This window comes from Leptosomus discolor, chromosome 1 (genome assembly GCF_034619465.1).
Source record: "Leptosomus discolor isolate bLepDis1 chromosome 1, bLepDis1.hap2, whole genome shotgun sequence".
Lineage (NCBI taxonomy): Eukaryota > Metazoa > Chordata > Aves > Leptosomiformes > Leptosomidae > Leptosomus > Leptosomus discolor.
The window spans coordinates 60,449,543-60,472,013 of NC_141391.1; the positions used below are offsets into that span (position 1 = coordinate 60,449,543).

The 22,471-nt window shown below is 43.3% G+C and overlaps 2 protein-coding genes across 3 annotated transcripts in view; one reads left to right on the forward strand and one right to left on the reverse strand.

Annotated features, from left to right (window-relative positions):
* The window catches only part of PCCA (propionyl-CoA carboxylase subunit alpha), a 300,632-nt gene extending 286,488 nt beyond the window's left edge, over positions 1-14,144 (forward strand). Inside the window, exons 23-24 of the mRNA XM_086481594.1 lie at positions 10,589-10,666; positions 14,076-14,144. Of these exons, the coding sequence (XP_086337720.1) occupies positions 10,589-10,666; positions 14,076-14,144 (147 nt within the window). The remainder of the gene's footprint in view (positions 1-10,588; positions 10,667-14,075) is intronic.
* A 3,035-nt stretch (positions 14,145-17,179) lies between these two features.
* Positions 17,180-22,016, reverse strand: GGACT (gamma-glutamylamine cyclotransferase). 2 transcript variants are annotated; one of them, XM_086482060.1, is made up of 2 exons: positions 22,003-22,016; positions 17,180-18,053 (listed from the first exon to the last, which is right to left on the reverse strand). In XM_086482060.1, the coding sequence occupies exons 1-2, from the start codon at positions 22,014-22,016 to the stop codon at positions 17,552-17,554; spliced, it is 516 nt and encodes a 171-aa protein (XP_086338186.1). In that variant the 3' UTR covers positions 17,180-17,551. The 2 variants fall into 2 exon arrangements, with proteins under 2 accessions (XP_086338186.1, XP_009952326.1); XM_009954024.2 differs by lacking the exon at positions 22,003-22,016 and having other exon boundaries at positions 17,180-18,075.
* Between the last annotated feature and the right edge of the window lie 455 nt (positions 22,017-22,471).

Here is a 22,471-nt window from a genome sequence, read left to right on the forward strand (position 1 = left end):
GCAAAAACACATTTGTGTTATTGAAAAGGATTTAACTTAAATCCTTCCTTTTCAGGACTAGTGTCAAAACGTTAAAAAAAGCGAGCCAGCGAGCGAGATGAGGGTAGCATCAGCTATCGGCACTGAATAAGCAGTGGGATGGTGTGATTCAGATTACACGTCTTGGCTGTCCGTCAGAAGCCAGCTCACTCACCACAGCTGTTCAAGGCATGATGGGCAGGGAACTGTAGCTCCCTGATAAATACAGCTCTTTTTGTTGCCCTGCTTGGGAAAAGTCTGATTTCTTTAGTGTGCTGGAGAAATGGGAATTTAAGTAGCTCCTATTCTGTGTTTGCAGCTGGGTTTGACAGCTGAAATTATTGCAGCGTGTGGAAACAGTAGAGCTGAAAATGGGAGAGTGCAAGGTAGTTGTCCATCCTTCCGCTCAGGTGTTGCTGCTGCTAGCAGTAAAGCTGCCTGGTTTTTAGCTACTCCGAGATTGTTTTCTCTAAACCTGTGATCTCTGCTGAGTAGTGTTAGTGCAGCACAGTCCCTGCAACAGTGCCGTGCTCACAGAGGGATGCTCTCGGAGCGGTCAGTAGCACAGGGAGCTGAGCTGCGGGCCTCTTTCTTCAGGTGTAACTTTACAAACGACGAAGAAATTCCTAGAGAGGGACATCTTGTCTTTGTCTGAATGGCCGCACTTGCAAACTTGTGTTTGTTGCCTGCCGTTCAGCTATAGGGGCATCACGCCTGGTCAGGTAAAGCATATGGTGTTTGTTAGTCCCTCTCTGCGTGCCCTTAGCCAAATGAGAAGGCAACGCAAGATCTCTGCATTCGTTTTCCCCATTCGATGTGTCATTGTTTTGCCTTGAAGCATAGTGTTCTCGTTTGGCTGCTGTTGCTGAAAAATACTTTGGTCTGATGAAGCCCGATAGAAGATTGTGTGAGCATCCTCTATCCAGCTGGTCTGATAAGCAGTTTTCGATTAATTTTTGCCAAAAGATACTGCATATGCAAGGAATTTATTTTCTTTTGTCTGTAAGATGATCTATAGATTTCAGTAACACAGTGGGGAAGTGCTGTTTGTCGTTTAGAGAGAAGCAGAACTTGTGATGCTGCCAATTTTTGTAGCTTTTTAGTTACTTTTTACTTTCTTTATTTTCCTTCATGTGATCAGAAGACTGTAATTAGCTGTCACTCAATTTTTCCTGGAAATACAATGAAGGCACTGAGAAGCAGAAAGCAACATAAACAACAAAACAATTTGAAATCTGTCTGACTGGAAAGAAGGATAATATTGTTTAGGGAAAGACTTAAATTTAGCTTACATTCCTCATGATAATACAGTCACATTGTATAGGAAATATCCATTTGGATGGAGGAGGTCAGTGATGGTGACTGTGCATTAGGATGAAATTCGGTTTTGGGAGAGTTACTTTTTGGTTCCCTGCGGAGAAACCACAGGGCTTCAAGAGTCCAGGGAAGGGACACTCACTCTGTTTCTGCTGACACCACTGGCAGCACGAGCCAGCCCTGCTAGCACACAGCAGTAGTTTTATGTGAGAGATGGAGATGGCACTGCATGTCACACCTCAGTCTCACCACAACTATCACAAATACAGCACTGCAGGAACTACTAAAGCTGCGTGAGTTCACCGCTTTACTTAGAGGGCAGGAAGTAGGCAGGCACTTTTTTTTTCTTCATCTTGAGTTGCTTGGCTGGATTTTGGTGCATGTAGGATTCTGTGCATTGAAAAAGATCCTAATGGTTGAACGGGTAAAGCAGCGTTGTCGTACCCCATTTAAAGCAAGTCACCCAAAATGCTCCTACAACTGATTCCAACTTTGGTAGTCTGAACTGTCCACAGCAACAAAAGATCTTAACTCTCCTGATTGCCTTGTAGCCTTTGCTATATTTTTACCTATGAATATAGTTTTTGCTTTTTCAGTTTTCTCTCTGTCAGAAATGCGAAGATGGTTTTCTTTTAGCTGTATGTTTCTGTTGGTTGTTTTTCTTTTTTAATTAAATTAGGCAGAACAGGTGGCATTACTAAGCCAAGCATTGGTCAGTAAGCTAACACCAGTGCTGGTAGCCTAAATCACTTTAATCATATTCCCCCCCCCCCCGCCCCCACCTCCCAAATATGTAAAAGGAAAGCACCTTACTGGGGTAAACACCCCAGTGTTATGTAATCTTTGTAGGACTATGGCCAAAATAAGAGGACAGTTAATTATTTTGACCTAAGTTTCTAAATTTCCTCTCTTCTTTCCAGAAATTCAAGATTATCCCAGGTTTTAGAAGTTATCACCATTCAAAACACTATTTAAATGGACTCTTGTCACATCAAAATTTGTTATGATTTCAAATTGATGCTCCTGTAGCCCCTGGGTATTGATACTGCATGGCAGGATTATTTTCTACCAAGATGTCAGCTGTTAAATATATATGGTAATTATTTCAGTAATTTCAAAATTGTGTAACTTGAAGTTTTCTTTTTTTAGGTGTATAACTTACAAAACACATTACTGTTAGTGATTCTACTGTTTAAAGATAACTGAGGAAGATGTTTTAAACTGCATTCCAGTTCTTTTAAACTACATTCCTCTTCCAGTTCAGTTGCATGCACGTTATTTTAATTTCTCTTGTTATTCTTTAGAAGAATAGTTTAAAGAAAAAAAAAATCTTTTTCCATAATTTTCCATGTCACAAGCCTTGGAAAGTTCTTGCTATGGGAAAAGGTATGTTTTGCTTGACCTCTGCTGCTGAAATGCTCACTACTAAAAACCAAAACAAAACAGCTTCCTAAATTCTTTTTCTTAGTATGTCATTCATTCTTGTGAAAGAAAACACGGAGTTATAAAGTTACCTGTTGCCACCAGCCCGTTGTGTGTTGTTTTAAATCATATTTGCCATTCAGACCTCAAAATCTTAAAAAAAAAAGAAAAAGAAAAAATACTCTTTTCCTTTATAATTATACTGGTTGGAATTTATAACAGAGCATAACAACCAGGAAAAAGAGTAAAAATTTATTTCCTTAAGTGACAGTTTCACATTTTATTTAGATGAATATGTTATCAATAATTTAGTAAGATATTCTTTAATTCAAATAAGATCTTTCTCTTTTGTGTGAACCTCCTTTTTGTTTTTTTTCTTTTATTGTTGTTTTTCCTTTTTCTTTCTCTTTACTTCCTTTCCTCCCTCCTGTTCTTCGGTGATCCCAGAGTAAACATAAACTGCATTTTTTGGTTAAAGGGAGTTTGCAAACTTGACCAAATGTGGTCACAAAGACAAACCTCATGTATTTTTTATAATTCTGTGTATTAAATAATTTTTGGGGGTGTATTTTTGTGGGGGAAAAACCCTATCAGTAAACAGGAAATGAAAACATTTTCACAGTTGTGAAATTTCAAGAGTAAAAGCATTCAAATATTTCACCGCTCTTATAACATGAGGCTTCCAGTAATAATTGTGGCTACATTAAAAACCCCTTAGCTATAGTAATTGCTCATAACATATTTACATATTTTTTTATATTTGACTTGAACACATTTTTCTTCTATCTTTATGCAATTCCACAGTCTAAGATTTGTGTTCGAGTGCAGTGTCATTAAGAATTAAATCCTACTCCAACGGTGATGTACAAATAGTTAATAATATTAGAGTTTCCTCCTAGAGGAAAAATGCTGCCAACCTTTGAAAAGAATTAATAGGGTTTTTTGTTTGTTTTTTTTATTGGTATGCTTTGCCTTTGCAAAGGATAAGCAACTTTTTAGCCGTTACTAAAAAAGTTGACTGATAAAGATTGGTGTGATGGCAACTAAGACTTGCCTGGGGTTGAGTAGCACAGGAGTCGCCCCCAGAAGTGCTCTGCCTGCGTATCACTTCCCCAACACGCTGGGATCTCCGAAGCAGTTGGGGAAGTGTGTTTTGGATAAGTGGGAGTGCAATGACCAGTGCTGATTGCTGTCAGGGGGACATCGCTGACCTTTGGTTAGTCAGAGGTCACAAAATTTGGGATGTGCTATCTTTGGATTCAGTCGTTAAAGGAGTGTGTGTGGCAAAAAAAGTTTAGTAATGATTTGTCAAGTACTGTTAATTGCCACTAATTATATTTGCAGCTCTGTAGCTCCGGTTTCAAAGTTAATTTGGAAAGAAGGGAAAACCTGCACTAATTATTTTACATGGTAATGGACAATGTCAAGGAATTTCAATTGCTGATCATCCAATTCCTCTTGATTTGTTTTCTTGTTGGATGCTTGCTGCCAGATTGCCAACAAGTCAGAGAGAAAAAAATCTGGGAAGGGAATGATACCAGCGCGGACTAAGTTTAAACAACAAATAAACAAACAGAAATCCCAGTATCTTCGTAAGGTTTTAGATAGTGAATGCATACTTAATTCACTGTTCAGTGATTTTGCAGAAGCATAAGCAGGATGAATGTTTGTAATTATTTTGCAGAAGGCTACAAGAAAGGGTAACTGGATTTCATGTGGCACCGTCTTGCATTGCCCCTTCTTACTTACAAGGCTCAATAGGGACACAAAGTCGCAGCATAGTGGAAATTGTGAGGGATATTTACTGGTGTCTACCCAAAGCTGAGAAAGGAGATACCAATAAAATCCAATTCTCACTTCACTTTTAACCAAATCTGAGATCCTTTTTGCTCAGGGCTGTCATTGTTTTTTTTCCCTTCAGCTCCAAGAGCCTTAAAAATGTTATGCATCGGAGCACCTGTGTTCTAAATATAATGGTCTTAAAAATGTAATTGAGGGATTTTCACTTTTGTAGGCAAATCAGCAGGGTTGATATTGATCCATCTTTTTAGGGAGCCACAGTGCACCAGAAGGTGATACTGTAGAGGGCCCCGTAAACCCTCGGAGCCTTCTGTCTAATTTGGCAGAAAAACACAGAATGTCGGACAACAAAAGAACGATCCAATTCCGTAAGAAATCTCCATCCCTCCCACCTGCTTTTCACAAGATAAAAAAAAGAAAAAGACTTAATTTTTTCAGCTGCACACAATGATTTGGTGCTCACTCTTGCATTGAAACAGTTGCTGTCAGAACAGGCAGGAAACAGTTTTCTTTTAATTGCTGAAATCATTCGGAAGTGCTTCATGCACGGCTTCTATACAGCAGATGCTGTGCATTAATTGGCCTGTGTAGGGCTGACCCAGGGTTCCTTGCAGTGGGCCCAATTTTAGGCAGAGGGTTTAAATAGCTTATTTCTTATTTTGTATAACCTGGTGTACATTATGAGTGTGCTTGCACGTGGGGTATTTCATGGTCTGCAGTTTCTAATGTCATGTGGGTTTCAAAACCTGTGTTTCTCTGGTAATGTACTAGCAGCAGGTAAGCTCTAAATACCATCCATCAGGAGCTAATTTTTTATCCAGATACTCCAATGACTGATGAACCTGTCTTTTGTATGAATGTTCAGCACAGAAGAAAGCCATATGCCCCTGGCACTGGTTCCTATGCATTCTTTACAGTTCGTAGCAAGGAGATTAAGAAAAACCCAAACCCTTACATTTACATGTCTTTCATTTATTTAGCAGTTAGCACTTTCTAAAATAGCCCTGTTTGTTGTTTGTTTTTTGTTTGTGGTTTTTTTTTTTTTTTTTTTTAACAGCAAAAGGAGATTTAGGTCTCTTACAGCAATCTGACTACCACTACTCATTTTCTTTATCAGGAATATTACTGCACACCCTTAATAGGGAACCTTGTTTTGCTACTCCCCGTCTGTTCAAAACAGACCTTAGCCCATTAGAAGGTCCTCCCTTGTGTGGGAAGACCACAGCTGTTACTGTAAATCTCATCCAGTAACTGTATCACCCCCATTTTGTGGCTCTGAAGGATGAAATTGAGAAATGGAATACTGTGCAGTCATCCTTTACATCTCCAATTTTAGGCCTTTGCACATCATTTTCATGCTTTTATTCCAAATCAAACAACATTAGTGAGCAACACCACCCTGGGCTAAATGCCTAGCCTCTAAGGCAGCACCTACGATCTTTGTTTTCGGAGGATTTAGGATTTGGAGGGAAGTCGGGGTTTTGTTGATGGTGGATTTTTAAATTTTTTTTTTTTTATTCCCTCTTCTCCCTTCCTCCCCCCCGCCATATCTTTCCCAATCCTCAGAATTTGTCAGACGCAGAAATCCAGATGGTAGCGAGGTGTCTAAGATGGAGGACGCTCTGTTGTGCCTCCACAGAGGAAGCGAGAGCTCAGCACGTTTAACAAACACAACTTTAAAAAGGTTTCTGTTTCTTTAAATCCTTCTGAATAAAGTGGATCTAACTTCTTACGAAGGATATTGGGGGCTTTAATCAGAAATAAGAAGTGGTTTAAATCATTAGCACAACAAAGCAAACTATAAGCTTGAAGATAAAAGTCTCAGGGGAAAGAGTCCTCTGAAAATAAATGGGACTTGATAGATTTCCATATCATTTATAACTTCCCTTAATTACACTTGGAAGACTTGCCAGTAAAACTGGAAAATTGGCAGCCTATATCCATTATAGTAATTTTGCCGACCATGGCAAGCAGCTGGCTTTACTGGATTTTATTTCCCATCACTCACAATTAATCATCAGCTGGAGATGTCTGAAACTCCTCAAAATGTAGCAATACTGTGTGACATTCAGGCCTCCTTAAAATGCTAAAATCTGCTGAGTAAATGGGCCGAGTTCCCCTTCCAGCGAACTCATTTTGGTGCGAGGCAGGCTGCCGGTTAATGAGTGCCACTTCGATAATCGGATGCGAATGTGAACCCTGACCTCATGTCAAAGGAGAGGACGCAGCAAGCTGGATAAAAGATAGGGGATTCAGATCTGCAAACTTTACACCAATTAGACAGAGAGCGGGGAAATACATCAGTGCCCATTGGGTTTATCAGAAAGACTTGTGGGGCTTGTGACCATTTTGTAAGCCTAACATTGAAGACGTCCTGTCACAATCATTAAGTCTTTCTCAGATGACGCACAAAAGTCTGAGGAAAGTGTACCATATTCACAGAGATCCCGTGGTAGCAATGCCCTCGGGTGTGCGCTGTCTTTTTGTGTTTCGGAGTTTTAAAGAGACCTATCTGTAAGTGCAATTAGTCTTTATGGTCCTCCTTTAGGTGCAGTGAAAACGGCTCGGGGTTGCTGCTTCTCAGATTCTGCTTCCACCCTGTGTCGGGAGTTGCTTGGTCGGGAAATGACTGGAGACAGTTCCCTGTCCTGCATGTAACCTTTTGGTCAGAGGCAATAACAACCACCGTGCCGTCCCTGAGTTATTCAAACAGTGCTATGGGCTGTTCCCAAATTCACATCAGAATTGTTAGCAACAGCGAGATGTTAAGTACCCCCCTCTTCGATGATTTTTTTTTTTCCCTTTGTTTTCTTTCTTTTTTCCTCTTCACTCTGTGGAGAGCAAAACTGAACAGCTACTTTGAACTGTGCATGCAGAAATATAAACTACTAACACACAGACTGCAGGTCTAACAGTTAATCACTCATTCATTTTGATATTCCAAGCAATGTAAAGGTAGACTTGTCTGTAGTGTTAACTCTGTGAGAAAGATACCTGAGTTTAATTTCTTTTAAGAAAAGGAGCCCTTTTATTTTACTTGGTTCCAATCAATCAGATTTTTTGTTTGATTTTATTTGCCTGTTTTGACAGAATTGGGTCAGCACTGAGACCCATCTAAATTGAAATGTGAAGATGGTGGTTTACATTGGTTTACCATCCACTGAAAGAAAGAAATTATACGATGAAAATGAAACATTAAAAATGGTCCAGTTAAATCCTTAAATAAGTTAGAAAGCAAGAACTTGTACACATCGCTGCAATTTTCATTTTCAGGCTAAATAACAGGCAAAAGGATATGTGCAATTATGGAATGAAAGAAATTGGACAATGCCCAAAGGACTGAAAAAGAGGAAAGAGAGATACAAGTGCCTAATTTTAGGATTTGTCGCTTTGCAACACAATGAGTGAAGCTGTAAAGGTTTAACATAAGAACAGTAATTAAACTTCCGTGCTTAAGTGACACTTTCACCAAGGTAATTTTCAACAAATTGCACATCAGAAGTACTGACACAGCGTTTTCACACGTGGTACCTGCTGAAAGTGCCTCCTTCCTTCCAAATTAGTAAGACTAGATGTAAACTGGATACTTTGTCTGTGTATTTTGTTGGTTGGGGGGGGCTGTTTCCCTCCCAGACACCACTTCCTTTGTCATCAACCCAGCAGCTATTATATAAAACACAAAAACTTTATTTTTATGAAAGAGGGGGAACTGAGGAGAAATTCAGATTCATGGATGTTTCCATCCCACAACCACTATTACTTAGCGCTGTGCTTAAACAGAGACAATTCTGTACTTTTCCAGTACCTGTATTTCCAGAACTCTGTTTGGATAATCACTAACTGGTTCATTTGCACGCCAGCCACCTGATGAAGCCACATTGCAGCTGAATCTCACTGGGGCTCAAGAGAAGTTTTTTGTGCCCTTGAAATTAGGCCGCTCAATTCGCATCTACGCTCTTTAGCGTCTTAGTCTTCAGCAGCCTTTAGAGGCCCCGTGTTCTTGGCACCCCAGTAGCAGAGTTTAACCAGAGGGTGGGCAAATTTGTTTCTTAAACGTGCTAGGAAAAAAAACTCCACAAAAACAAACCTGCAACATTCTTGACCTTTTCTTTTTTTTTTTAACAGAAGTAGATATTCATAGCTTCTTATCCTCAGAAATGTCTGGAAAGTTCAGAGCAGATGGAAGAAAAGCCAAGCAGTGAGATAGGGAAAAGAAGAGGAAAAGAAGCAAGGAAGGAAAGAAAACTGCTGGGACAAGGCTACAGGCAGAGCAGCAGGTGTGGAGGGAAGGAGACAAAAGATGGGGAAGGAGTATAGAGGGGAAATAACTGGGGACAAAGAACAAGTCTTTGATACTATTCACCAATTTTGACACTGCTAATGACTTAAATACTCGCCTGAAGCTCAGGATGGAGTTTCTGCAGGTGAAGCGTTGGGTGTTGGTTGTTCTTTGTATCCGATTATGCACCATGTTCGCATAGCAAACGCTTTCCTTGTTTACCCCAAAAAGCCTGACGTATCGCTGTTGGCAGTCTGTTGGAGAAAGAGTGTGTAAGCGCCTTTTAATGTAATGTCTTTTCTTCTGTCTTGCTCAGAATCCATAGGCAGACATCAATGCTTTTCAGTCATTGCTTGTGTATGCTTTGGGAAAAAAGCTTTATTTAAATTTACAGAATGTACTTTGTGCCATGTGCATTTGTTCTCTGGCTTCGCACCTATCTGTTAGCAGTGTATTCCTCCAAAGTGGTACATTTGCCCTTAAATATATATTAGTCATTTTACATATATTTAGAGAAATATATCCATATGTATATATGTATGTATATAAACAAACACCTTTTGAGGGCACTGGCACATAGAACGATGCATAACCAGATCTTTGCATGTCTCTACCCTCTGTAATGAAACTTTGACATCAGAGTCAAAGCATCCCAAATTTGCTGGGATTATGAGTGAATGGCAGGCCTGCAAAAGAGCCTAATGAAAAGGCTTGCAGTGGGCCCTCGGAGCCAGGCATCCCAGAGGGGTGTACCTCCACGAGGTACTGAATACTGACGTGTAAGGCCCAGCGCTCTGCCCTCTCCAGCTTAAATCGTCTTTGCGGGATGACAGGCTGATCGCTGGGTTACACGAGGGTTAAATTCTGAATCCCGTGGGTTTCTCCTCGTGTATAGGCAGCCCCCTCAACCACTGTAAAGCCTCGAGCAGCTCTTGCCTCTGTGCAGAGTGGTCCAAGGTGTTGGAGGGAGGATCTGACAGGGAGGCACAGGTTGCCCAGCAGACCAGCCCAGTGGGTTACTGGTGCCTTTGAGCTCGGGCGTGCCTGTTAGCAGAGCGCAAACAAGCGGAAAGAGGAAGCTTGCATGTTTCCCTGGTAAGAGCTACCAGCTGTGGTGAAAATGATGGTTTTGCCTCCGTGATGCCTCCCTTGCAGATGAGAGATGGTGGTTCCTTGCAGGCGTGCTCCCTTCCGTCCGTCCGAAGTCAGCAGCTGCCACCCAGATGCTGCCATCTGCAGAGGTGTGACTTTGCTCAGCGTTAGCCCATTGAGTATTGCTGGAGCTTCCAGCCCATGCTCCCCCGGATGTGTGCCAAGAAACTTTTGGCTTCCGAATCAGGATTAGTATCTGCAGGATCTGGGCCAGGGAAGAAAAGCAAAGGCTCCCCAGCCAAAACTGCACAGATTAAACTTTGCTCTGGATTTAATGTTGAACTGTGATGGATGTGAAATGTGAACTGTAGAAGTTGGAGCTGAATGGACGGGATGGGAGAGGAGCCTTTCAGGTTTGTCTGGGGCGATAGTTTTAAGCAGGTGACTCCTTTTTCCCTGTGTACCTGCTAGTTTGTCAAAGCCAACCATGATTTGTGATGGTGGCTTGTGTCCTGACCGTGTAGCTGGCTGACTTGACTTGTGCCATGAAAGTCTTTTTAGCATTTAATGAAATAATCCCTTTATTTTCCAGAAGAATCGTACACACTTAGAGCATTTCAAATCCTCTGTCCTCATTTTGAACTGCTTTAATTTTACCAGGTTTCAGAAGGTCAAGAGATTTGTGTAATTGAAGCAATGAAAATGCAGAACAGTATGATTGCTGCTAAAACAGGCAAGGTAAGCTACCTTGGGTCACTTAAAACCATATGCAACTTGTCAAATAGGATAGAATTTAAAAAGGAAAAAAGGAGGATTCTGGTTGTTAAGGAATTAACTCTGATTGTTGTAAGTCTTTCGAAGCGAGGTGTCTTTAATTTTTAACATTTGCATCTGCTGTGAATGCTGTTAAGTAGTTCCAAGCCTTAGATAGCACAGCAGGAAATAGTTTTACTGGCTTCAGAAATTCATACAACTCTCTTTCTCCTAAATGATTTGTTGTCTATGATGTTACAATGCCAAGTTGAATTGAAAGGTGTTGCAGACCGTTTCTCCAAATTCCATCTTTCCAGAGAGCAACTGAAGAAGAGAGATCTCTTTGCCAGTTAATTAATTAATGTCAAACAATTTGACATTAAAAAACCACTCAGAACAAGGCATAGAAAGAAAGTGCTTTTGCAGGAAGATGAGAAAAGCAATTTTTTTATCATTATGGCTGTTAAACATGAAGCCTAGATCTGCAAATGCGTTAAGCTTTGCAAGGCTGTGCATTGTGGTATCTTGCTTCTGAGGGGTCAGCATTGAAGCTGCTGAGCTGGGACTCTCATGCAGTGCAGGATGTACCAAAACCAGCGCTCTGGTCGAGGAGCTGGTTAAGCTTGTATGACAAGGGCATCATGCCGTAAACCCCGTCTGGTCTGGAGACTGTCAGCCCCTACATCAGGGTCTCGGAGCATCCCTGTGCCAGATTATAATTCACAGTCCGAAACCATCATCTAGACGCGGGCCCCTGATCCATCCTTTTCACAGGGAGAGCAGAGTCACTGGTCAGAGTCCTTGCCAAAGATCTAGATTGTATATTCTTGTATTTCCTGGCATGTCTGAGCCCTTTTCTGCCTGGGGACAAGCCTCTCTTCCTGAAGCGCTGCCATTTTATTATTAAAAATAGCAAAACAAAACCCAGTGCACGATCCCTTGCCCAGGGGGAGGCAGCAAGGAGCCTGGCTCTCCAGGGCAGGGACGAGGTTAGCCACTGGCAAGATTTCCCGACATCTCAAGACGGGTCTCTATGCCAAGGACTGTTTGTGTGTTTACAAGAAGGGCTTATTTGGCACTGCAGTAGAATTGTCACTGAGGCTGGGACCCAGGGCTTGCCTCTTCCAGCGTGTCTAGTGCAAAATTGGGTCTTGAGGAAAAAAAATTGCAGAGAGAGCAAGGATGTACCTTCTGCTGTTGCTCTGACATTGCCTCTTTATTATTTTCTTTCATGCGTTAATTCCTGTATAATTTATTTTCTCACTTGATGATTTACTAGCATTTATTTTTTCATCTTTGCTTCTTTTAACACCTTATTGCTGCTTTTTGCATCCACTGATTTTAACTAGTGAGTATTTGTAATTAAAATGCCATTCCTTCTCCCACCCACCCCCTTTTATTTTTTTACTTTAACCTTCACCTTCCCTTTCTCACCAGTGTGTGCTGCAACCCATGGGCCTGTTCCTTAAAATCCTCCTTGCACTTCTCCCAATAATAAATGTCTCCCACTCGTTCTGTGCAGATGCCACGCAAACCCCTTATTAATCCTTCAGAGTGGGGCGTGAATGGTGCACAGGCCATTCAGTGGGCCTGATGTGCACCTTGCAGTGTCCCCTTGATGGTTCCATTTTAATAATTAGCAAATTGTTTGGTTCTTTAGAATTTCAAGAATTTGAAAAAGCAAAAAAGTTTGGGGCAGTATAAAAATGAAGCTGCTAAACAGAATTCAGCCCATTCCGCAGTGCAAAGTCACGGCTCTGAGTGCTAAAATAACTTGGGCCCTCCACAGGAATGGGATGTTTGGCACTGGCTGTTAGTCCACGTTTTGATGCTTTGAAAACTGTTTTGAAATTCATTCGTTTGTCTTCAGCTGGAAGACGTTCCCATTTTCATTCCTGGCTGAGTTTCTTTTCTGCATCAAACCCCATCTTCCTGTTTGTAATTGTGAGAAAAGTGGCTTTTTTTAATCTACTTTGAGTTTACTCCAGCTGCAGGTGGTTTAAAAATGAGGGAAAGATGGAGAGGAACTGGTGTGCCTCCTGTCTCCTACAGGACAGCTGGGCCTGGGTCAGAACGGGGAGCTGGCCCTGCTGCATGTCAAAAATCACTGGGGAGTTCGAAACACTAGTCAGCTACAACGTTTGCTGAACCTTGGCTTTGTAGGAAAAGAAAAGGAAGAAGCAGAATGTTTTTCATACTGCTTTCCTCTCTGAAAAGATTGAGACTCGGGAATGGGGGAGGCTGCCTAGCTATTGATTTGGAAATGAAGCCCCTTTTTGTACCACTCACGGTGTCTTTGCCCACGTACAGCGCTCGGTTTCATTTCTCCAGCAATGCTGTGAATATGCCTGTGCTGCGGAGCCAGAGATCCGCTTACAGCTCAGGTGGCTTTAGACTATCAAACCTGGACGTGGGCAATAGTGTAGCCATAGTAGCTTGGTGTTTCGGGTATGCTGCAGGGTTCCTTTAGGAGCCCAGGGTAACGTTTCGGATGACTAGACTGAGCTAACTGCTGAACAGTTTTGACCAAGGATTTGGGCGTGTCAGTGCGAGCCCTGAATTAATATTGCAAGCGAAGTCTTGATACACAGCTTCAAATATTTTCTGAAGCTCCATGTGCTGAAAGGGAATTCAAACATGTTACAGCCTTTTACAGAGGAAATGAGAGACTAGTATACGGTGTTTGCGTTTTAAAATTCAGGAATCTGCATGTGAGTACGTAATTCATCTACAGATGTGGCTGCATTTATTTGACAGTGGTAGCCCTTTGCCAAGTTCACTTACATTGAAGGATCCCCTTTCAGATTTGAATCAATCTATCCCAGCTGTCTGGGGATTGAGGCAAACGCACTTCATGGCTGCAGTCCCAAAATTCAGTTACACTTTACATCCGTAATGCAAGAAATACTGGAATAGTTCATGGAAATGTCCAAGCGTGAGTGTTGAAGGAGTCAAGATTGTCCTCTAAAAGATTTAAAATTTTAGTAGTAAATGAACAGCAGTGCAAAGAAGTGGAAGAAAGGTGCTTTTTAATAAAGTGCCACCTCCATCTGACGTTCAGGTCTTCAAGCACCTAAGTCATAAGAAAACCAGCTAATGGTAGGTGCCTGAATACCTTGATGGAGTTGGACACAGTTTGGTCAAGCGCTGGAGAGGTGGTGGAATCTCCATTCTCAGAGATACTCAAAACTCAGCTGGACTCTGAACACTGGTGGTCAAGCTGTCAGCCTTGAGGCCCTTCCAGCATACGTGCATCTGTGACCCCTGCGGTGGTCCTAATGCTGCGTGGTGGCCATTCGCCCTGTGAAACTCTAAATAAGCCATGTCAGCCGAACCATTTATTTAACCAGGCTATTGAGGAAGGTTTGAAATTCTTTCTGTTTCTGTACTGTAGGTGAAAGCTGTGCACTGCAAAGCTGGTGATACCGTTGGAGAAGGAGATCTTCTGGTGGAACTGGAATGAAAGGTTGCCTCCACACTGTTGAATTAGCTAAGCCTTTATTATTTTAATCCGTAAAGTAAGATTAAGGCAATTCAACACAGAAAATGGACCGTCCTATGCGCAAGATTTTACACAGTCATATTTATTGTATCAGTGGTTAAGACAGCAAACACAGATGTTAAGCCTTGGCAACAGATCCCAGATTTTTACTTCCAGAAAAACTTGTACATAACCTTTGTAATTCTTTGATTTTTCAGGATCAAATAAAATCAATAAAATACCATTTCTGCTTTAAAACAGGAAACGCCTCTTTTTTTTAAAAAAAGAAAACACAACAAAAGCCGGAATCCGATTCATCTTCTCCATGGTAATATCACTGGTTTGAGGGCCCAGCCAAATTGTACGGAGTGGTTGGTAAGAGTGAAAAATGAACCACTGAGTGGTTAACTGAGCAGTTTTGCTGTGCTCTGTGCAAGTGCTGAACAAGTACTGCTGATGGCTTAAATTCTGCTCGTATTTATTGTAGTATTTTGAAGCCTTTGTGTAGCCTAGGTTTAAATTACAGGTTAGATGTTTTATTTTGCTAGTGCAGACTTTCCCCATGTATTTTCATTTACAGTTCTAAGGGAATTTTCTTCTTTTATTCAGACTCCATACTCGAATCCCTGCATGCCCACCCCCCACCCCCACCCCCCGTCTTCTTCCTATTGATTGCTGGATGCAAGTTTTTACAGAAGGAGCTGGCACTGTCCTGAGTCCCCTTAGCCACCCCAAGGTCCTGCTAGAGGCATTTTCTGTCCCTCAGGCCAAGCCTCCTCCTGAACTGTTGCAGGAAAGGGAGATCTTACAGGAAAGGTGTCTGATCTTTTGTTGTGCAGAGGCTCTTACTAAAGACTGTGTGAAGAACTGGAACTGTTCATAATACAAGACTATATCCTGCTGGAAGAGCTGTGTATCCAGTGTGGGAAACCAGAGAGGGCCTGGAGAGGAGGAAGATTTTAAGAGACTTGAACAGAAGTGAGAGAGGTGGTAACTCGATCAGAACAGGTAAGATGATGTTTTTTGTTTTGTTTTGTTTTTTTTTTATCCTCCTCGCTCAGGAACTCCGTGCCACAGGATGGTGCAGATACCAGAAGTTTACTGGGTTCAGAATGTTAGTGTGCAGTTAACAGAGGCTCTTTCTTCCATTAATTGATGTGGCTCAGTCAGTCAGCAGCTGCAGCTCACTAGATGCAGTGATACCTCCGCAGTCCCTGTACCCTGTAACCATCATCTCTGTCCCTATGCTCTTGCTTAGGCCTCCCCTGCTGCCCCGGCTGGGCCAGGACACTGGGTTACTCCTGCCCTTGGTCTCACCTTCCACAGCTATTTTTTTCCACATACCTTTAAGTCACTGCTCCTGCTGTGCCTTGACCACTGCCTCGCAGAGGGGCCCGCTCTCATTTTCTTGCCTAAGATGTGCAGAGTCATGCTACTTTCCAGAAAAAAACCCCTCTGGCCAGAGGCTCCTGGGCCCTTTACTGGAAGGTGAAGGATGAAAAGAGTCTGTGACGGGGCTGGTGACTCATGTTCAACCAGAAAGGTTCACGATTCTGCTTGAAACTTCTGAAGAGGCGTTCTTCATGTTAGTGAGATGCTGCCAGCCACATCACACGGCTGAGGGAGAATAATGTAGTACAGGGATCTGCTTTGTTAATTGGTTTACAAAACCCGTGAAGATGAGGAAGGAGAGTGTTTGGGTAGTACCTGCCCTCCAGGAAAATTAATGCTTTTACAGTTGGAGAAACTGAGGCAGACACCCTGCAGATCTTCCTACAAATCTCCTTAATGTCATCTTGCCCCTTCCAAAAGGAGGACAGTTCAGTTTCTGCAGGTTGCCCTAAACAAAAACAAGTATTGTAAAGAGACACAAGTATTCTATTTCAGAATTGTTTTAATTGCTTAGTGCAGCAACACAAACTTTCTGTCTGTTTTTCTAAGTGAGGTGCAGCAGTGCCTGCTACTGATGACGTTTAGGCTGATTCCTTATGCTGGATCCCTGGGCTGATTCCCTACCCCAGAGCTCCTCCGGCCATCACAGGGGTACTGGCAGTGAAGCAAAAGTACAATATCGTTCTTAATAGTATCCTTAGTGCATTTAATTGTACTTTAGCTCACTGCGTGGCATACAGTCCCTGCTTACGTCCCTTTGGCAGCTTTGTATGCTCTACCAAACACTGCAGCTGAAGGAAAATATAAGGCACAGGAGCGTAACAACAGAAAACCACGCTTCTCCCAGATTGTACAGAAACCAGCACAGTTGGTTGGGTCAGGGGACAATAGTCTTCTTCCCATTTCCCCCCCCCCCCCCCCCCCAGTTAAAATGTTGCAATAATCACAATACAGGTCCTTTGGATATTTTTTACAATGTATATAAAAATCTTTCCCCTGATAGGAAACTCAGTTTGCGTCTGGTTGCAAGTTCTGCATTAAAGTGCTTGGCAAAAAGTCACCTTGATAGCAAGTGCTCACAACAGCTGCATCCGCTGTAGCGTGGTGGGAAGCTGAAATCAGGTTTGCTTTTCCTGGACCCCAACACCACCCTCCCCCTCACCCCCCCCCCCCCAAATCCTACAGTCACTCGGTGAACTGAACTGGTACCTAAAGTGCTAAGAATGCTAAATTAAAAATATGATTTTAAATGTAATTCTCTTATACTCTTTTAATATTTCTTCACAGTACCTTATAAAACTAAACATGTTTTTAAAAATACTTCTTTCCAGTTCAGGAAAACATTTCAATACAGAGGAAGAATAGTCTTTACATTTTCTCTATTTCTCCCGCAATTGCATATTTGTCTTGAAGCACATAGTATCTCTATAGTCATCTCTCCCTGTTTACATTCAGTAACCTACTAAACACCATTACAAGTCAACATTAAATGTGAGTTGTGCTTCCCTTTGTTTGCAGACATGATTTTTTAAAATCGGTTTCAGCTGTTAGTGCAATAGATCATCATCCTTCCACCCACCTTGGAGAACTACACAACAAAATTTGTCAATTCAGGTAAAAAAAAAAAAAAAAAAAAAAAAAATTAGTCTGTTTCTCTGCTTTTCAGTGACCTCAGTCATGCGCTGAGGAAAAGGGAGAGATTGAGAAAATAATTAGACCCCAAAACTGATGTGCACAGATACATTATTTCATGCCTCGTGCAAACCCAGTTAGCTGGCAGCAGATTAGCGGGGGCGAGGAGGACGCTGACTAGCCAGGGAGGAGTTCCCACCTCTGGGCCTACAACACTTCACCACCAGCGCCAAGGCTCCCGGGTTGGGAAGGTTACAAGAGATCCTGTGTTTTAATAAAAAGGTATTACAGCTTTCCTGGAAAAGGTTACCGATCGACACCTGCTTAGTACTACGTCTTCGGCCGGGCTGCGTTACCTCCCGTTTCTAATCCCGGCTTTCGCGTAGGACGTAGGAGAGGCCGTGTTTCCCCGAGGAGTCGTAACTGTCATGGTAGGGGAGGCCGACCCACTCCGGCGGGTACGTTGTCGTGCTGTACACGAAGCACTCCACGACGCCCTCGGCAGCTGCCCGCGTCTCGCCCGCGCCGCCCTTCCCTTCCCACTCCACCACCTCGATTCTCATCAGGGTGCGCTGGTACATGTCTGGGCAGCCTTCAAACTCATCCAGGAACTGCAGCATCTGGTCGTCCACCGAGTAAATCTCCCCAGCAACGTGGTGTCCTGTCCCCGGGATGTTCAGCATGTAAGGAATGTTGTATTTTCCTGCAATCACCAGCGGGTACTTCTCCACCGTGCGGCCCCTTCCTTGGAATTTCGCCAGCCCCTTAGCCGTGTTGATCATGTGCTTGTAGTTGGGCTGGCCCATCTTCAGCGTGCCGTAGACAAAGACACGGGCCATGGTACCTGCAAAAGCAGCTGAAAGACAAGGGCGTACGTTACCCACGTGGCTGCCTTGGCCAACGCTCTGGAGAACCGCACTCACGCCAAGACGTGCTGTACATACAAGACTCTTCAGACGTGTGCAAGAGTGGTCTCGTAGTCCTACACCTCGTTTAAAAAAAATCCTACTAAGTTCAAGAATCTCTGAACTTTTCAGTCAAAAACTGTAGCACTGAAAAACAGATACAAAGTCCCTGAGTCTCAGGAATAGCTCCAAACCTCAATTTTTTTCCTTCTCACCACTATGCTCCCATGGTGCTACCGTAAGTGTGATGTCATGCTCAGTAACACCCCAAAAGCAACCCAGGGAGCCATCCCCATGATGGAAACACGCTCCACTGAGCACATCCTGTATGGGAGGAAAAAAAGATTGATTTAAAAAAATCATGGGTCAGCTCAGCTACGCAGACACCTTCCTATGCTGCTCCACGGCATTTGTGGTTTAAGTAGCCCAGGTCAAGGCTGGTTATTAAAATGTGCAGGAGTGAAGCAACAGTTCGTTTGTTTTCCCTTGTTGGGGTGGGGTGGTTGTTTTTTAAAGGCTGAACTGATGAACTTGGTCACAGGTTACCTGGGGCACCCGGCCTTGCTGCCTCTGGTCCAGCACACCCAGGGGAGGCCCCTGCTGCCCTCCCTCTTCTGCTCAGGCTCTCCTTTCACTGTGGCCACGCTCAGTATTTGAGAAACAACATTTTATTCAGTGACAGAAGAGCCGGGTGGCAGTCTGGAAGTTTGAGTGTCGTCTTGTTTCATGGTAAAATAAAGCACAGTGGCATTAATTATCCGAAAGCAAATTAATGCATTCAGACTTCTGGTCCTGTTGCGCTGCAGTTGCACGGATTTGATGGTATTTTTTCAAAATACAGTCTTAATTAAAAAAACAGGGAAAAGAAAAGCAAGCAGCACGATGCTTGTAGCTGCAGCAAGCGAACTACGTACAAACTGGGACATCACCAAGACGAACAGAGGACCTGTCTGTCACGAAGAGGGATGAAAAGGCTTTCATGCCAGACCTTACCAGCACAATGAGGCACGCTGGCGCGGCAGCAGGGCAAGTTTAACCTGGCGCCGAGTCATTTCACGGACACGCTGAAGGATTTTCGGTAACCCCAGCGCCGAGGTTCCGCTTGCTGACTGGCAAGCGCTGAAGAGCAAGCTGCAGCTCGGGGGGGGGGGGGGGGAGAAGCGGGGTGCCCTGCGGCAACCACATCCCGAGCGAGTGGGTGCTGTCTGAAAGGACACGTCTGTCCTGCTCCTTCAGGAGAGGGGAACGACAACAGCTCTCCTCGGTGCTGCTGATAAATCTTAGGGTGACAAACCTCATTGACAGAGCTGGGTAAGAACAGACACTGCAGCCTTCGCAAGCACCTTCACCCTTCCTGTCCGTGGGACCTGTACAAACGTTGTTTCCACTTACTTACCTCAGGGGTGGGTGGGAGGGGAGATGTGGTACTTCAGCCCTAACAAAACTGGAAGCTAGGGCTGCTGGCAGAAAGGGCGGGTAGGCCGGGCTCCTCCCCTCTTCCCCAGATACCCCAAAGTGCTAAGCCACCTGAAGCAGCCAATCTGCACACGTGCTACCCCCTCTCTTAAAAACAGACCATGAACAATGTTTACCTGTGAGCATAAACCACTCAAAATTGGTTTAAATGGGATAAAAGGGTGGCTTTACTGAAAGGTAGGGGGAAAAAAGGTACCTTCATAGTTCCTGAGTTATTTTTCACGCTGTGCCCATTTATCCCCCATTGTTTCTGTAGGGCAGAAGCAGTTCTTGCACTGTTTGATGGTTTCCCCCGTTCTGCCCTCGCTCGCTGACTGGGCTGAGTCTGCCTTACCTGCAGCTGGCTGGCTGGGCCAGACACCCAGCTTCAGAGGAGCACAAGCAGCTCCTTTTGGAAAGAGAGTCATTAAACGTGTATTTCAAGTTTGAAAAATCTTTAAAAACAGACTGAAAGTAGAAACTTAATCTATTTTCTGCACTTTACTCTTATTTTAGTAAACCGTTAAGATCGGGTGGGTTATCCAAAAGGGTATGTTGCTGGCCAAGAGCAGTGTCATTTAAAATACTCAGTAGCAAAGCAGTTTCCGCCTTGGTGAAGTAAACAGTTTTTCTCTGTAACAGAATACAGTTTTCCAAGCAAAAATAGTGTCTGCCTTTATTTACTGGCAAACTGCTTTCACTTAGGGAAAAAAGACTGCACTGATTTCCCCCCGGCCCATATTTTATCAGATATACTTCAGCATAATTTATCCTTCATGACATAAACAAGGTTTTTTTGGACGCAGCTCATTCCCTCACAATAAAAAGAGCATTAATATTCAGTCGGCCCGACTCCCTTTTCTAAGAAAAATCATTACCTTTCAGATTGTGTTTTGAATAACAAACACAGATCCTTCAGGAAGAAACTTGTCCCAGTGAGGATTGAGAAAGGATCAGAGTTAAGCACTGAAACATGCAATTAATTCCCATTAGGGGATTAGGGCACTCGTGTTCACTTTGAATCAGAAAAATGAATTGTGAATTAAATTGTTCACAACCAAGAGGTTACTTGTCAGAGTTAATAAGTTAAAAAATAAAAAGGGAAACCTAAAACGCACATAAAAAGCTCAATAGCGAGTGGTGCATCTGTAAGAAAAAGATACCCTCCCTTTGCATTAAGCAAAAGCTCTGTCCCTACTGTACAGCTGGAGATAAGCTTCCAAAAAGTTTGCAGGGAAGAGTGGTACTTCTCCTGAAATTGGTGAAAACGAAGTACACATTTCTGACGGCGCAGGAGCCGGCTATTCAGAAAAGTTACTGATTTAAAGAAATGCACCCATCACCCTATGCAGGACCCACAAAATTCAACAACCACCGCCAAAGAACTTTCTAACGCAGGTTTGGATAACTGTTTCTGATTCAGCATTCGAGTAGCTGGATTCAGCAGGCCATACAGACGGAGATGGAGCGGCAATCTGACGTTTCAGGCACAGTTTGTGTAGAGCCGTGAGGCTGATGTGCTGGGAGAGCCGTGGCTTCGCAGGCAGGCGGCCATCGAGCTCCCTGTCACACTGTTGTGGCCCACTGCTGCCTTGTCGCTCATGCTGGATGGGCTGGGTGCTGTGATTTCTCCTTCTATTAAAAAAAAAACCCCACCTAAAACCCAACAAAGCCCAGCCCAGACAAATCCGGGTGAGGAATGATTGAAATAAACTGGGTAAAAACACATTTTCTGAACATCCCTCCATATAAATAAGACAGACAATATTCTGTGTAATAAATCTGGTCTGCTGTACGCCGTGTGTTGCACTGCAGAAAGGCTGCTGGACCTATTCGCATCGTTTCTAGCACTCTCATACCTTGAGCTTTCAAAACCATTTTTAGCCACCTTGTGGCAGAAGAGTAAAGAGCAGAATTTTAGTTGAGGGTCATTTCACAGACTTCCACTAAGCAGCTGAAAAGAGTTACAGAGAGCATCCCTTTGCTGACTCACCAACAAGAAGTTGCCTTTTCTCACTTAATCCAGTTTGACACGTCGTACCTACACTGACCCACCTAAGAGGAAAAGAAAACCCACCAAAAACCAAACAACCCCCAGCCCCCAATTTCATACTGAGTATTAGCTGCCAGGACAAAACAAACCCATTCAGAAGGTACTTTCATGAAATATTCATGCCAGAATCATTAAAATTTTACGGCATGGGGAAATGGGAGTGAAATCTGTATGCCATCTCTTCAAACTATTTCTTTTAGCTATGAAAGACAACCTGCCAACCCGCTCATGGGATCAATTACTAATTGCTTTGTTACGCGAGATGCAAAGATCAGAAAATAAAGTAACTATTTCAGGATCACGCAGGTAGAAGATGCTGCTGAGTGAAAACAAAGGGGGCTCATAACCAGCGTCGGCTAGCAGCCCGGGTTGCTGCTTGGCTTTAGCAGTGGTGGGGCTGCGTCACCGTATCCACATCTGCCCTCCCCTACTGACAAGAGTTTCGGGTCAGGGCTTTAGTTTTGCCTCTCGAAGTGAGGCTCCAGCACAGTGTGAGAGGGATGGGCAGCCACAGGGCCAGTCAACACACACTCGCAGAGGAAGCTGCACTTCTGCAACCAGGCTCTTTGCTCCCAGGTCATGCTCAAAACAAGACCTCGCTTCCCAAGCAGCTTTGACAATAAACAACCTTTCATCATGATTCAGACTGGATCCTACCAGCTTCTTTCAAAAATCAAGTAAGAAATAGCGCATGTGCTATGCTGGCTCCAGGGCCATTTGCGAGTGTTGTAGTTGGGGTTCGGGGTTTTATTTTGTTGAAACTTTTCCCTGCAACTCAGAAAGTATCCATTTCTCACCCTCCATACAGTAACATTCTTTTTCCCTTGAGAAAAATTCTCTGTGTTGGCTCGGTGACCAGATATAGTTACACA